This window comes from Onychostoma macrolepis, chromosome 05 (genome assembly GCF_012432095.1).
Source record: "Onychostoma macrolepis isolate SWU-2019 chromosome 05, ASM1243209v1, whole genome shotgun sequence".
In the NCBI taxonomy this organism is placed as follows: domain Eukaryota; kingdom Metazoa; phylum Chordata; class Actinopteri; order Cypriniformes; family Cyprinidae; genus Onychostoma; species Onychostoma macrolepis.
The window spans coordinates 7,182,239-7,195,766 of NC_081159.1; the positions used below are offsets into that span (position 1 = coordinate 7,182,239).

The following is a 13,528-nucleotide window of genomic DNA, read 5'->3' on the forward strand; positions in this document are numbered from 1 at the left end:
ACAAAAAGATACTGAAAAACTTTATTGGTTGTGCAGTTAATTCCTAATCATATGCATGACATTTTCAATGTTATTCATTATTAGTAAAGATTTTTCTTTTTCCATTACATTCTAAGTGTAGTAATTTGTGATTCTTTATGTGCCCGGCACACTCTCTGGAACGTATTCCATTCCATATGACATATAGATGGCTTGAGTTTTTATGGTTACAGACTGCTAAACCACACTGAAAATAGGACATGTATCTCTAGGATTTCTCCAGCTCATCCAAAGGCCAAAACATCATCTGTGGGGGCAAGAAAAGGACACCATCTACTCAAAACAACTATGTACATCAACATATCTATGCACTGCCTCACTAGACGACAGACTACAGCCACATTCACTGCCTCACAGTAGTCAGTGAACAGAAACACAGAGGGCATGAGGATACTCAGTGAACAAGGGTAATTACTTCTCTTTATGAAAGCTGTGCTTGGTTATGTAAAGGGGCAATTAGGATATTTCTCATGTGGTTGTCTCTGTGGCTAGTGCTGATTGAAATCTTTGCAATGCCATGAATATTACAAAATGATTAAGATGAATTGCTGTTAATGAGGAAAAAGATTCCTCTGACAGTGATTGAAAGTGCACTTATAACCATGGATACAATTATATTGTTGTTATGGTAAATTTTAATGATAAACTCATTTAGGAATCTTTCTAATAAGCAAAATGTTATCTATATTATGCATTCTTTATATTTTATTTAAGCTCTAAAAATTTAAATGTAACATTGGTGCTTTTTACCCCTCAGGGCAGCCTTCGGAGGGACAGTCACTGACCTCATGAAGAAATCTGGTCAGAAAAGCCCCCAAGAGAGCCACTGTCCTCTCAGCCCACACATTACCTGTGTCCGTTCATCCAAACGCTCTCCTCAAAAGCAGCTCATGGACACAATGTTCATTGGTCAGGACCACTAGATTTCTTCAGTCTTCCTATTCTGTTTTGTTATTGGTCTATTTCTCTATATTGCTAAATCATAGTATCAAGATGCCATTATGTCTTTCCAAACCAGTAGATCACAAAATAAAATATTTTGAAGAATGTTGGTAACCAAACAGTTTTGGTGACCATTGACGTTCAAGAAGAAGAAGAAAAAAAAAAGCACACTGAGACATTTCTCAAAGTATCTTATCTTCTCAAAAAATCTTATGTACCACCAGAAGGAAGGTTTGGGATGACATGTAGGTGGGTAAATGATGACAGAAGTTTCATTTTGGGGTGAACTGTCCATTCTATCTACAAATAGTTGAGAAAGATACAGCAGATGTTTCAATAAAGTTTTAAGATCAGTACTTCAGAAACTGAATATGGTCACATTTTTGCATTATGTGGTTGATATCCTAATGTAAGTTTTTTTTCAGGAACTGTAAAATTATGTTGCAGCCTACATTGTTTTCTCTTTTGCAGTTATACATTTTGAAAGAGATAACAATGTACCACAGCTAAACCATTCAAAAGACACTATTGCTGATGAGGAGCCAGCGACAGAAAACATTTTCTCATTTATTACACATTGTGCCAACAGCCACTGGCTCAGGTTCAAGCACTGATCATCTATCTACTGTGAGGTTCAAAAGTCTGAGAGCACACCGGAAATCTTGAATATATAATATAATAAAAAAAAATTTAAGTTTTCTTCACTAACTATTCTTCACTAATCAAATAAGCCAGTTTGTGATCATCCTGTTTTGTGCGTTGGAACATAGTCGTCCAAAATACGTTCTTTACTTGATGATGTTTATAAAAGCACTGAGATTAAGCACTTCTTGTTTTGTAACAACGTCTTTCTCCGTTTTTTTTTTTTTTTTTTACAGTTGGTGGTTGGACCCCAACATCTGCGTCATGCGTTGTGGAACGTTTTGATCCTTTCTATAATGAATGGAGAACAATGGCGCCGATGCTGAAGCGTTGTGGAGATGTAGCTGTCTGCTCATTGGGTGGAATGATCTTTACTACAGGTGGACGTGATGACATCACCTGCGTGAGCAGTGTGGAGAAGTAAGCCCATGATAAAATGTATTCTATAAAAGCATCCAGCTAATGCCTAAATAAGAGCCAAAAGTCCCAGTTATTTTGATCTTTTCGCTGATCCATCAAGGACAAACCGTAAAGGGCAAAATAATTATTAACATTGAGATTTAACATTAAGCTCTCTTCAGTCCATAAATATCTCCACCGTGATGCAAATGTGACAAAAAGACAAATGTGTTGATTATTATACACTGCAACACAGGTGTGAAGGTGAAGTATTTTTTTACTCTTTGATATATTATGACCCATTTTAGGTCAGTCTCATCAATCTAATTACCTATTGCATTGTAATTTAGTTTGAACTCAAGTCGACCTTCAGAAAGTATTGTCGTTGAACCCCTATGATAAGTTTTGTTTTACTCATATTCTGTCAGTGATATATTCCATTCACCTTTCATTAAGGAGACAATGAAGCATTGCAAAATATGCAAAGGGGTTAACAGTCTATTCTGTTCAATCATAATTGATTTGATTTCCTTAAAACTCAATCTTTCTGGTTTCCTTCTGTTTCAAATGTGTGGGCATGCATGTTTGTGTGCGTGTGTGTGTGTGTGTGTGTGTGTGCGCAGGACTGGCTGCAATTTTGAAGGCCAAGTTTTTGAAAATATAGTGATAAGTCAAAAATAGACTTGTGAAGACATTTGATGTGGCCCTCGCTATTTGAAAAGCTCATAAATCAGCCAAATTATGTTTTGCTTTGAGTTTTATATATACAGTGAGGAAAATAAGTATTTGAACACTCTGCCATTTTGCACGCTCTCCCACTTAGAAATCATGGAGGGGTCTGAAATTGTCATCGTAGGTGCATGTCCACTGTGAGAGACATAATCTAAAAAAAAATCCAGAAATCACAATGTATGATTTTTAACAATTTATTTGTATGATACAGCTGCAAATAAGTATTTGAACACCTGAGAAAATCAATGTTAATATTTGGTACAGTAGCCTTTGTTTGCAATTACAGAGGTCAAACGTTTCCTGTAGTTTTCACCAGGTTTGCACACACTGCAGGAGGGATTTTGGCCCACTCCTCCACACAGATCTTCTCTAGATCAGTCAGGTTTCTGGCCTGTCGCTGAGAAACACGGAGTTTGAGCTCCCTCCAAAGATTCTCTATTGGGTTTAGGTCTGGAGACTGGCTAGGCCACGCCAGAACCTTGATATGCTTCTTACAGAGCCACTCCTTGGTTATCCTGGCTGTGTGCTTGGTCATTGTCATGTTGGAAGACCCAGCCTCGACCCATCTTCAATGCTCTAACTGAGGGAAGGAGGTTGTTCCCCAAAATCTCGCAATACATGGCCCCGGTCATCCTCTCCTTAATACAGTGCAGTCGCCCTGTCCCATGTGCAGAAAAACACCCCAAAGCATGATGCTACCACCCCATGCTTCACAGTAGGGATGGTGTTCTTGGGATGGTACTCATCATTCTTCTTCCTCCAAACACGTTTAGTGGAATTATGACCAAAAGTTCTATTTTGGTCTCATCTGACCACATGACTTTCTCCCATGACTCCTCTGGATCATCCAAATGGTCATTGGCAAACTTAAGTCGGGCCTGGACATGTGCTGGTTTAAGCAGGGGAACCTTCCGTGCCATGCATGATTTCAAACCATGACGTCTTAGTGTATTACCAACAGTAACCTTGGAAGCGGTGGTCCCAGCTCTTTTCAGGTCATTGACCAGCTCCTCCCGTGTAGTTCTGGGCTGATTTCTCACCTTTCTTAGGATCATTGAGACCCCACGAGGTGAGATCTTGCATGGAGCCCCAGTCCGAGGGAGATTGACAGTCATGTTTAGCTTCTTCCATTTTCTAATGATTGCTCCAACAGTGGACCTTTTTCACCAAGCTGCTTGGCAATTTCCCGTAGCCCTTTCCAGCCTTGTGGAGGTGTACAATTTTGTCTCTAGTGTCTTTGGACAGCTCTTTGGTCTTGGCCATGTTAGTAGTTGGATTCTTACTGATTGTATGGGGTGGACAGGTGTCTTTATGCAGCTAACGACCTCAAACAGGTGCATCTAATTTAGGATAATAAATGTAGTGGAGGTGGACATTTTAAAGGCAGACTAACAGGTCTTTGAGGGTCAGAATTCTAGCTGATAGACAGGTGTTCAAATACTTATTTGCAGCTGTATCATACAAATAAATAGTTAAAAAATCATACATTGTGATTTCTGGATTTTTTTTTTTTAGATTATGTCTCTCACAGTGGACATGCACCTATGATGACAATTTCAGACCCCTCCATGATTTCTAAGTGGGAGAGCTTGCAAAATAGCAGGGTGTTCAAATACTTATTTTCCTCACTGTATATGTATGTTTCTGTCAGGGTTGTTAAAGGGTTAGCTCACACAAAAATGAAAATGCTGTGTACTCACCCTCATGTCATTCCAAACCCATACGACTTCATCTTTGGAACACAAATTATGACATTTTTATGTCATTATGTCATTTTTCCATCCATTAAAAGTCCATGCAACCAAAAATTTTAAAAGTACAAAAAAGTCAAAGTAATCCATATGAATTGAACAGATTAATCCAGGTCTTCTGAAGAGATATGATCAGTTTATATGATGAACAAATTTAATTTAAGCTTTTATTCAAATCTTTCTTTGACTTATTGAAATGACATGAAGGTAAGTAACATAATTTTCAGGTTTTGGGTGGATTATCCCTTTGAGATTTAGCAAAAATCATCATTTCTGTATGAAAACCATTGCAAATATGAGATGCACTCACTAGTGTATAAAAGTGTGTGTGTGTGTGTGTGTGTGTGTGTGTGTGTGTGTGTGTGTGAGTAGGAACCAAATGAGTAATGATGACACTGTCCTGACATACGGAGATGGGCTCCAATTAGCAACCTGAAGCCAAAAGCTGAGAGCACATGACAGCTTATCTCTTGACTCACTTAGCAGTTCCACTAACAAACACACATACACACTCATACCTCACAGTCTCCATAAAAACAGACACAAACATTATTAAATTGTTTTAAAAATGCTGATTTCCCCGGCAACCACACAGGCACACAAGACAGGGCCATTTTGTTTTCCCCACTGTGAATTTGGCTTGATGTGTGAGTGATCAAATTATGTGATAATGACATCCTGCATGTCTCCTTTATAAATATCCTCTTCCTCTGTCTTACAGCACAGCAGCTCTGGGGACAGATTCATTTAGCAGATACTGATTCTACACTCCATTTGTATTAGAAATCATCATTCAGTGATATCATTCAGTCTGTATGAGATTTACCTTGTTATTTGATCTTTTTAGCTAAGACCTGATGTCACTGCAAAACATGGGCATAATGTCCCTTCTTTCTCTGCAGTCTGACTCATCTCACACTCAGCAACGCTAGAAACATGTTAAAACAGAAAATGATTAAACTTCCACATGGCATTCCGATTCCTCTTCAGATACGACCCTAGCATGGATGTGTGGAGCAGAGAGGTGGCATCCCTCAGCAGCCCCCGCAGTGGTGTGTGTGTGGTGGAGATGGATGGGTTCATGTTTGCCCTGGGGGGATTTGATGGAGCAGTCTGTACCAACATTGTAGAGAGGTACTTCACAAATGCTGCATATAGACATGTGTCAGTCAACAGCTGATGATTGTTATACAACATGTTGTAACAGGACAGTGAATTTTAAATTATGTAAACAAAAATAAGCTTTATTTTGCAAAACTTTTTTGTTTGATATCATCATATGGAATATAAGATATTGTAAAAGCCTCTGTGATACCTCTAATTATTTTCAGGTACGATCCTGTGCTGAACACTTGGACCAAAATAGCTCCAATGCACCAGCATCGCTCTGGGGCGGCTGCAACAGTGCTCGATGGGTTCATATATGTCATGGGAGGAACTGATGGAGATACTCCACTGAATTCAGGTCAGAATTGAAAATTGATGTTTAGTTGATTTTGATGTTTTTCAATTCAGGCTCACTGGAACATTTTTCCAAGTTAAATGTGGTGGTGACATTTCTGCAATGTAATATTACGTTGCTTCTTGCACATTTCGCAACATTTTTAAAGTGAAATGTCCAGAGGGTAGCACTGAAAGCGCTTTTGGTATTATTCAAGACAGATGATTGTGAATCTGGCAATATTTTATGACATTGGTTGTTGTATATATCATGGATCTAAAAAGTTAATGTTCTGTTATAATACCATACCACTTATACAGGGTTAACAGTAATAACTGATTAGGTTAACCCATAGGGTTATCAAAAGCAAACATGAGATAAAAACACATTTGCTGAGGCAACATTGCGATTATAGCTTGCTTCTACAAGTCTTTAAGGTCTTATCATGACTCAAGTTTCACTGGACTTGTACCTGAGCGCTCAGCATCACAAGTACAATGTTGTACCGGGTGAGCTACCAAACAAGTTTACTACATCAGCAAATCATACATATTGAGCTGGATATGTACATGTATTAATTTACAAATCATGCACTATGGTAAAAGTATTTTGAGGTACTAGAATTGTAAAAGTATTATATTCATCTGCCCTGTAATCTTTTTTTTTTTTTTGTGAAGAGAAATAAAAGTTATTTACTTTTAGGTGTAAAATAGCAGTGAATTGTTGGCATGTTTTTGGAATTTAGCAAAAATGTAGGTAAAGATTTTTTCCGATAAGCCTGTGTTGTTTTATTTTTAAATAGGTGTGTCCCAAATGGTGTACTATGCACTATGCACTTTTCACTATTACTATGCTGCAATCTTTAAGTGCACGAAGTGTCCAACTTTCAATACTTTATCAACACTTTTATCAGTTGAATAAGTGCATCATCCAAGTGTTTGAAGTGCACTTTTTCTTGTTGGAAGTTTCAGAGTGAACACTCAACTCACACAGTTTATACTGTACTACAAAATGATATAGAATAGAACATAAGTATGCAAAACACATGATATTTAAAGGTACTCTAAATAGGGTTGCAAAATTCCAGGAATTGCAGGAATGTTATGGTTTTCTGTTTTAATATACTTTAAAATATAATCTATTTCTGTGATGCAAAGCTGAATATTCATCAGGCATTACTCCAGTCTTCAGTGTCACATGATTCTTCAGAAATCCCTATAATATTAATATTAATATTCTTTCTTTCTTTTTTTTTTTTTTGAAGGAAATTAATACTTCTATTCAGCAAGGATACGTTGAATTGATAAAAAGTGATAGGAAAGACGTATATTGTTAGAAAAGTCTTCTATTTTGAATAAATGCTGTTCTTTTAAATTTTTTTATTCATCAATGAAACAGGTTCCAAAAAAAAAAAAAACATTTTTAAAATTTGTATTAGTTTGCATGCATGTCAGCTTATGACCACACAAAATGTTTGTATTTATATTTATGTATAGACGCAGTTTCAGTAAATTTCCTCAAATGTCCAATTAATTCCCATAAATTCCTGTTAAATTTTCAACTGGGAATATTTCCAAAATTCCCCAGATTAAATTCCCATGGAAAGTTCTCGGAAATTTTTCACCGCTTTGTAACCCTAGCTTATATCATAAGGGTAGGTTTAGGAGTAGGGTTAGTGTAGGGGGAGACAGTATAAAACCCATTACTCCTATGGAATGTAACCATAATGATAGGAAAACCTGTGTGTGTGTGTGTGTGTGTGTGTGTGTGTGTGTGTGTGTGTGTGTGTGCGTGCATGTGCGTGTGTGTACCTACTTACGTTATAGTAAAAAAATTTTGGGGACAAATTGGTACCCAGAAGTAAGCAAATCTTGACAAAATCACCTAAAACCTCCCTTTGAGGATGTCCTCATTTGTAAAACTGTGTGTTTTGCTATTTGTGAACATACAGCAGGACACAAGGGAGAGGAACTGATCAGAGATATATCAGAAGAAGGGAGACAGATGGCATCAGATACAGCATTTTACATTACATGTGATACTGTATATTGAAGCATTACCATGGTAAAGACTGCACATTACTATAACTCACCCTTCATCTGAAAAATATAGCTAGAAAATAGATTCAGTCATATGGCACAGTGAGGACATTTACTGCATTGACAATAAACTCTGTTCTAGCACAATATGTTATGGCCATGTCATACCTTTTGATAACACACTGGATAAATACTTTTACAAAATATTATTGATTTTATGCAAGTTAGTTAATTTAAGTGTATTTTCTAACATGACAATTATTGCCTTTATTACTGTAATTATTTCAGCAACAAAGGTGATTTGAAACGTGAATCTTGCATTGTTTGCTCTTGAATGAACTGATTGTTAAAAGAAGATCATACTGTTGTGTTTTGGTGATTAATTCAAATGTTCTCAATACATATCACAATGATCTTGTGTTTTAAAACAATGATTAAGTGGAATGAAAAAATACGCAACTACAATGAAATCATGAGATAATTTTGAAAGAATGACTAGTGGTGTTACAAGTGTGATCAGTTTAAAGTTTTGTTCTAAGAGTTTTGAAAATGTACACCTTACTTGTGAAAATAGTACCAAACCAATTTAAAAAACTGTATTTTGATGAAATACACTACATAATGCTGTCATTCTCCACTTAATAATAACAGGCCAGAGTCTGTTAATGTTTTTACGTCAGCAGTGACCTGAAAGCCTCTGCTGCAAGCTCGCAGACACTCACACAAACAGAAAAACTGGTCAGAGCTATAAATGGGAATGGGGCAAATATAAGTACTACACTTAATGTATTAATGCCTATTTCTGTCTGTGAGAAGTGAGGGTTAAGAGAACTCCCACAACCTTTCTCTGGATATTTACTTATCAGTGCACTTGAGCAATGCTTACAACCTTTTCAGTGAAGAAACCCCCAAAAACACAAAACAGGCAAGTTCATGTAAATAAGATAAATGTAAATCCTGTACAGAACCAAAGTAAAGATTAAAAAAATTGTAGATGATTGTATACTGAGGGAAAACATTAAGTGTTCATTAAATATGAATTATCACGGCAGAATTTGCTTCATCTTTAAAAATAATAATAATACAAATCTACATCTAAAGTAGTACATTTGCCAAATACTATGTTGTTGTGTACAATATGATGTACTCACAGAAAACTATTTTATGCATTAGGGTCCCCCCTCATATGACCAGCCACATAGTAGGCTACTCAATCTATATACTTTTTCCTATGGTATTGCTACAATGACATCCAATAACCAAAAACATTTTCCTTTCATGTAATGCTTCAATTATATGTATTCACACTTATTCATGCTTATACTGTATGTGTCAGTATAAATACCAGGATGAAGATGGGCATTAAAAAATCACTTTACTAAACTGAAAATTCATGGTATAATTAACTCACATGTTGTTTAACTCCCATTTGACTTTCTTTCTTTCACAGAACAGAAAATCGTTATCTAATACAATGTTAAAGCTGCTCTTTTACATACAATCAAAGAATGGTCACCACATCCTCGTGCACTTTTACTAAGCAGTTTGAACATCATGCCAAAGACATGATCCTTTTCATTTAGCTGAAAGTTACTTAAAAATACACGAGGCAGATCATACAAAAAAATAAAATAAAAAATATAAAAGTAAAATTGAAAGTAATTTAGATTACTTTAATCGAGCCGATTGATCTCGATCTGAATGAAATTTTGATCGAATTTAAAGGAGTGGTTTATTCCTTTTCTAATTCGATCAAGAGTGCATGTAAAGACTCGATCAGATTGAAAACCTGATTTCTGATTTCAATTCTGATTTGAAGTTCATGTAAACACTACATTTCAGATTCATGAATTGGAATTAATTCAGTCTGACTGAAACAAAAATTGTGCAGGTAAACATCAGTCAATATGATGTAAACTAATATATGGAAAGGAGCAGCTTGGGCATTTTTTCTAAATATCTTCTTTTGTATTCTACAAAAGAAAGTATGTCATACAGGTTTGTAAGAACATGATGGTGTGTAAATGTGCATAAATTAGCACACTTTTAAATGCCAAGTATGCATAGCAGATTCTTCTGTACTTTCCTGACCAGTTGAACGCTTTAACCCACTGGAAGGAACGTGGCGGCCGTGTCCCCCCATGCGCACTGCCAGAGAGCAGCCAGGCTGTGCTGTATACTTTGGATACATCTATGTGGCAGGCGGCAGAGATGAACTACGTTTAGAGCTCAGCACGGCAGAGAAGTTTGACCCTGAAAACCAGAAGTGGACCCCTGTCAAACCAATGAGACACAAACGCTTTCAAGTAGGCCTATTCTCCTCACAGCAACCTGTTTTCTATTCTCCAACACCTATTGACATCTTAGAACACACCTATTGACTTTTTTGACTTTCATCCTGAAGTACATCACAGCAAAAGCTGACACATTATTGACAATATAGTCTTGCCTCCTGGCTGACAGAGTGAAATGAGGTTATAGTTCTTAGTGTTTTGTTCCATCTGAGGTTTCCCTGACTGTGTTTGGTGGGACGCTTTTGGCAGTGGGAGGCTCAGATGGGATATCAACTCTTACATCAGTTGAGGCTTATAACCCCGACTCAAACACTTGGAGGTGTGAACTATACTCTTACACATCCATCAAGTCTTCTACTCTTCTCTTCCTTAGATAACATTTCTTCTTTTTCCTCTCTTGACAGACACTTTGGCTGTATGAAGACTAAACACGCAAGCGGTGGAGTTGTCTTGCTAAAAACACACTAAATTTGTGCTTTGCTTGCTAAACTCTTAGTTTGCTCTCTAAGTGAAATGTATTTGATAGATCTGGGATGGTAATAAAATGTGTTATAGTAGTGTTATGATTGGTGGAGCTAATATGTTAGGTTAGAGGTGAGTAATGAAAATACCAAAGCAGAAAAATAATTTAATATCAACCATCCATTACATTATATGGGTCTCTCCGGGAAAGTTTTATTTACAGACAGAAAGACTGGCATGGAAAATGAGTGCACACTTATTGAAAGTGCCTTGTTATGGACACTTACTAATGGACAATCCCCCTGGAGCAATCTGGAGTTACAAGCATTGGTCAATGACACTGTAATGAAAGCAGATTCTAGTGCTTCTTCATTTCACCTCTTTTAGAGTACAAACCTCAGGCCTTTGGGTTTCCATCCTAGATCTCAGTAGTACAACCAACCTATACATTTTTCAATGTCTTCCTCATCTAAGAACTAGACACAACTCTTGACAAAGCACCAAGCTTTTAAGCATGAGACTGTGTAAAAAGAATTCCATATCAGACACAATCGTTTCTGTTCACAAATGTGTATTTTGGTCCCAGACTCTTAATTTGACCCTCTTTATTTATCTGAATGTTTTGCAAAAATACATAAGGTGGTTCATAAAATAAAAAAAAATGATGTAAAACATCTTTTGTGTGAATAACATACATTTCTGAATTAAAAGTATTTTAATATTAATCTTTTATTAATCAATTTTTAATAATTATATTACAAATTGTATTAATAAATCTTTTTAATTTTAAAAAACTGAATATGACAAAGTCAGATAATCAGTTCCAGCAATATAGCCAATATTCAGGAAGACATTATGGTTATGATGTGAGAATAGAATAGAATAGAATAGAATGACATTCTAGGTCATATAGAGCAACCCTAAAAAATCCACAATATTTGTATGAAGTAATAAATGAATTAATTAATCTTTTGTGTATTTCAAGGTCCATGAGCATTTCAAGTTTAACATCTTTATTTCTTTAGCCTTTAAGGATGCTGTAATTGGCTCCTTTTATTTTATTACCTTATTAATTTAGCATTTAAACAAAGGAATATTGTATTTTTTACGTGAATATATTATCAGTGGATGTCAATATAGTTGATTCTTGATCTATGCTTATTTTTAGGTCAGTTTGTTGGTAAAGAATTACTAAGGTTGTTACTATGTTTCATAATAGCAAAAATTACTGCGTGAATGGTTTTATGGGAAAGAGAACGAGTTCCTTGCCTTTGTATATGACTGAAATTAAACCAGCCAATAAAATGAATTACACCTAAAATTTAATGACCTTGTCAAGGTCTTGATTTTGATTGGTTAGCAGCTCATTGTAAGAAAGAGCATAGTATGAAATGATTGACGTCGGTGTGAATGTTTGTGGTGCACGGTTTAATTTGATTTGGACTGCACGCGCGTGGCTGTCTGTTTAGTCATGTCCGTGTTGTCGAGGATTTCAGGTGGTCCAGGAGATGGCGATGTAGGAGAGCTTTGAAGGACAGAGAAGAGAGGCTGTAAGGATGACTTAGTGGCTTTACCTAACAGATGCAGAGGTGACAGCGTCTCAAACATTTCCCTGCCGCTCTTCATCTCTTCTGACGCGCAGCAGTTGCCGTTTTCTTCTCGTCAAACAAGGCTCTTTGGGCTCACTGGATACAAAGAGACTGAACGTGTGAATTGAATGAGGACAACATATTATCATTCTTTAATTAATGACCACTGGACCACTGGATGCAAAGTTGAATTTCACACGACAAACAGAAACAGAGATGTTGAAGGTACCGAGTATTGCGCCCAGTAGTGCTCTTCTGTAAGAGGAGGGTTTAATCAGGGTCGTTATCCGCCCCTTTAATGCAAGTTTCCATGGAGGACGGATCTATCTGGAGGACATTAGGATCGGAAGTCCTTCACGGACACTTCGCAGTGGCTTCTGTTAAAAATGTGCGGCGTTTGGGTCGCTAGTAACACGGTTATTTACAATGATGGGACCGCGCAGCCAGTCTCAGGCAGGAGGTGAGAACATCATGTCATGTCACGAATGACTAATTCGTGTTCGTGTTTAGTACTTTATTATTATTTATTTATTTATTAATTGTGAAGATGGCTTTGTTTTGGGGCATGAGTAGCCTATTAGTGCTGTAGATTTGCCAGTGGACATAATACATTACCAGCAACACATCTGATTTAGAATTGTTTTATATTTGAATTGTTTTTGAAAACGTATTTATTTTTATTTTTTTAAAGAAAGAAATCCAAACAACAATATAATAAAATGTAAAGATGTAGTTGTCACTTTAGTTATAAAGTAGAGCTCTAGAAATATTGACTTGATAAATATTGAGTATTGTTGTCCTTGTTTTAACTATGTGCCTGATAACTGATATGCAGAACCGATTTTCATTCTCTTAATTTTAGTATTTTACATAACAACAACAACAACTATTATTATTATTATTATTGATGGTGGTATTAATAATATTTTTGCTAATTATGCAGTGTTGGTTTTATATGCAAATATTTTCATTAAATGCTATTTACTGTCATTTTTGTTAATGAGCTGTATAATTTATTGAATGAGTTATGCATGTCTCACTTCAGAATAAAATACTGTTATGTAAAGAGTGAGTAATTATCCAATTTTAAAATTTTTATTCAATTTGTTACCTTTGAATATCTTTGTTGGATGTTACTCTGCATAGCTCCACCAAATGGTTCTAGTTATTTAGACTGAATAGTAAACCGAATAGAATC

General features: G+C 36.2%; 1 protein-coding gene across 14 annotated transcripts in view; it reads left to right on the forward strand.

Moving 5' to 3' along the window:
• Positions 1–289: 289 nt before the first annotated feature.
• The window catches only part of kcnt1b (potassium sodium-activated channel subfamily T member 1b), a 127,989-nt gene continuing 114,750 nt past the window's right edge, over positions 290–13,528 (forward strand). For 11 of the 14 annotated variants that reach the window (XR_009271283.1, XR_009271285.1, XR_009271286.1 and 8 more), the window contains exons 1-5: positions 290–446; positions 797–948; positions 1,860–2,043; positions 5,496–5,639; positions 5,837–5,970. Coding sequence is in view for 7 of the 14 variants with exons in the window: in XM_058775381.1 (XP_058631364.1) it covers positions 424–446; positions 797–948; positions 1,860–2,043; positions 5,496–5,639; positions 5,837–5,970 (637 nt within the window). In the remaining 7 variants the exon portion in view is untranslated. Of the gene's footprint in view, positions 447–796; positions 949–1,859; positions 2,044–5,495; positions 5,640–5,836; positions 5,971–10,660; positions 12,791–13,528 lie in introns of those variants that run through there. The other 3 variants (XM_058775386.1, XM_058775387.1, XM_058775384.1) reach the window with 2 other exon arrangements.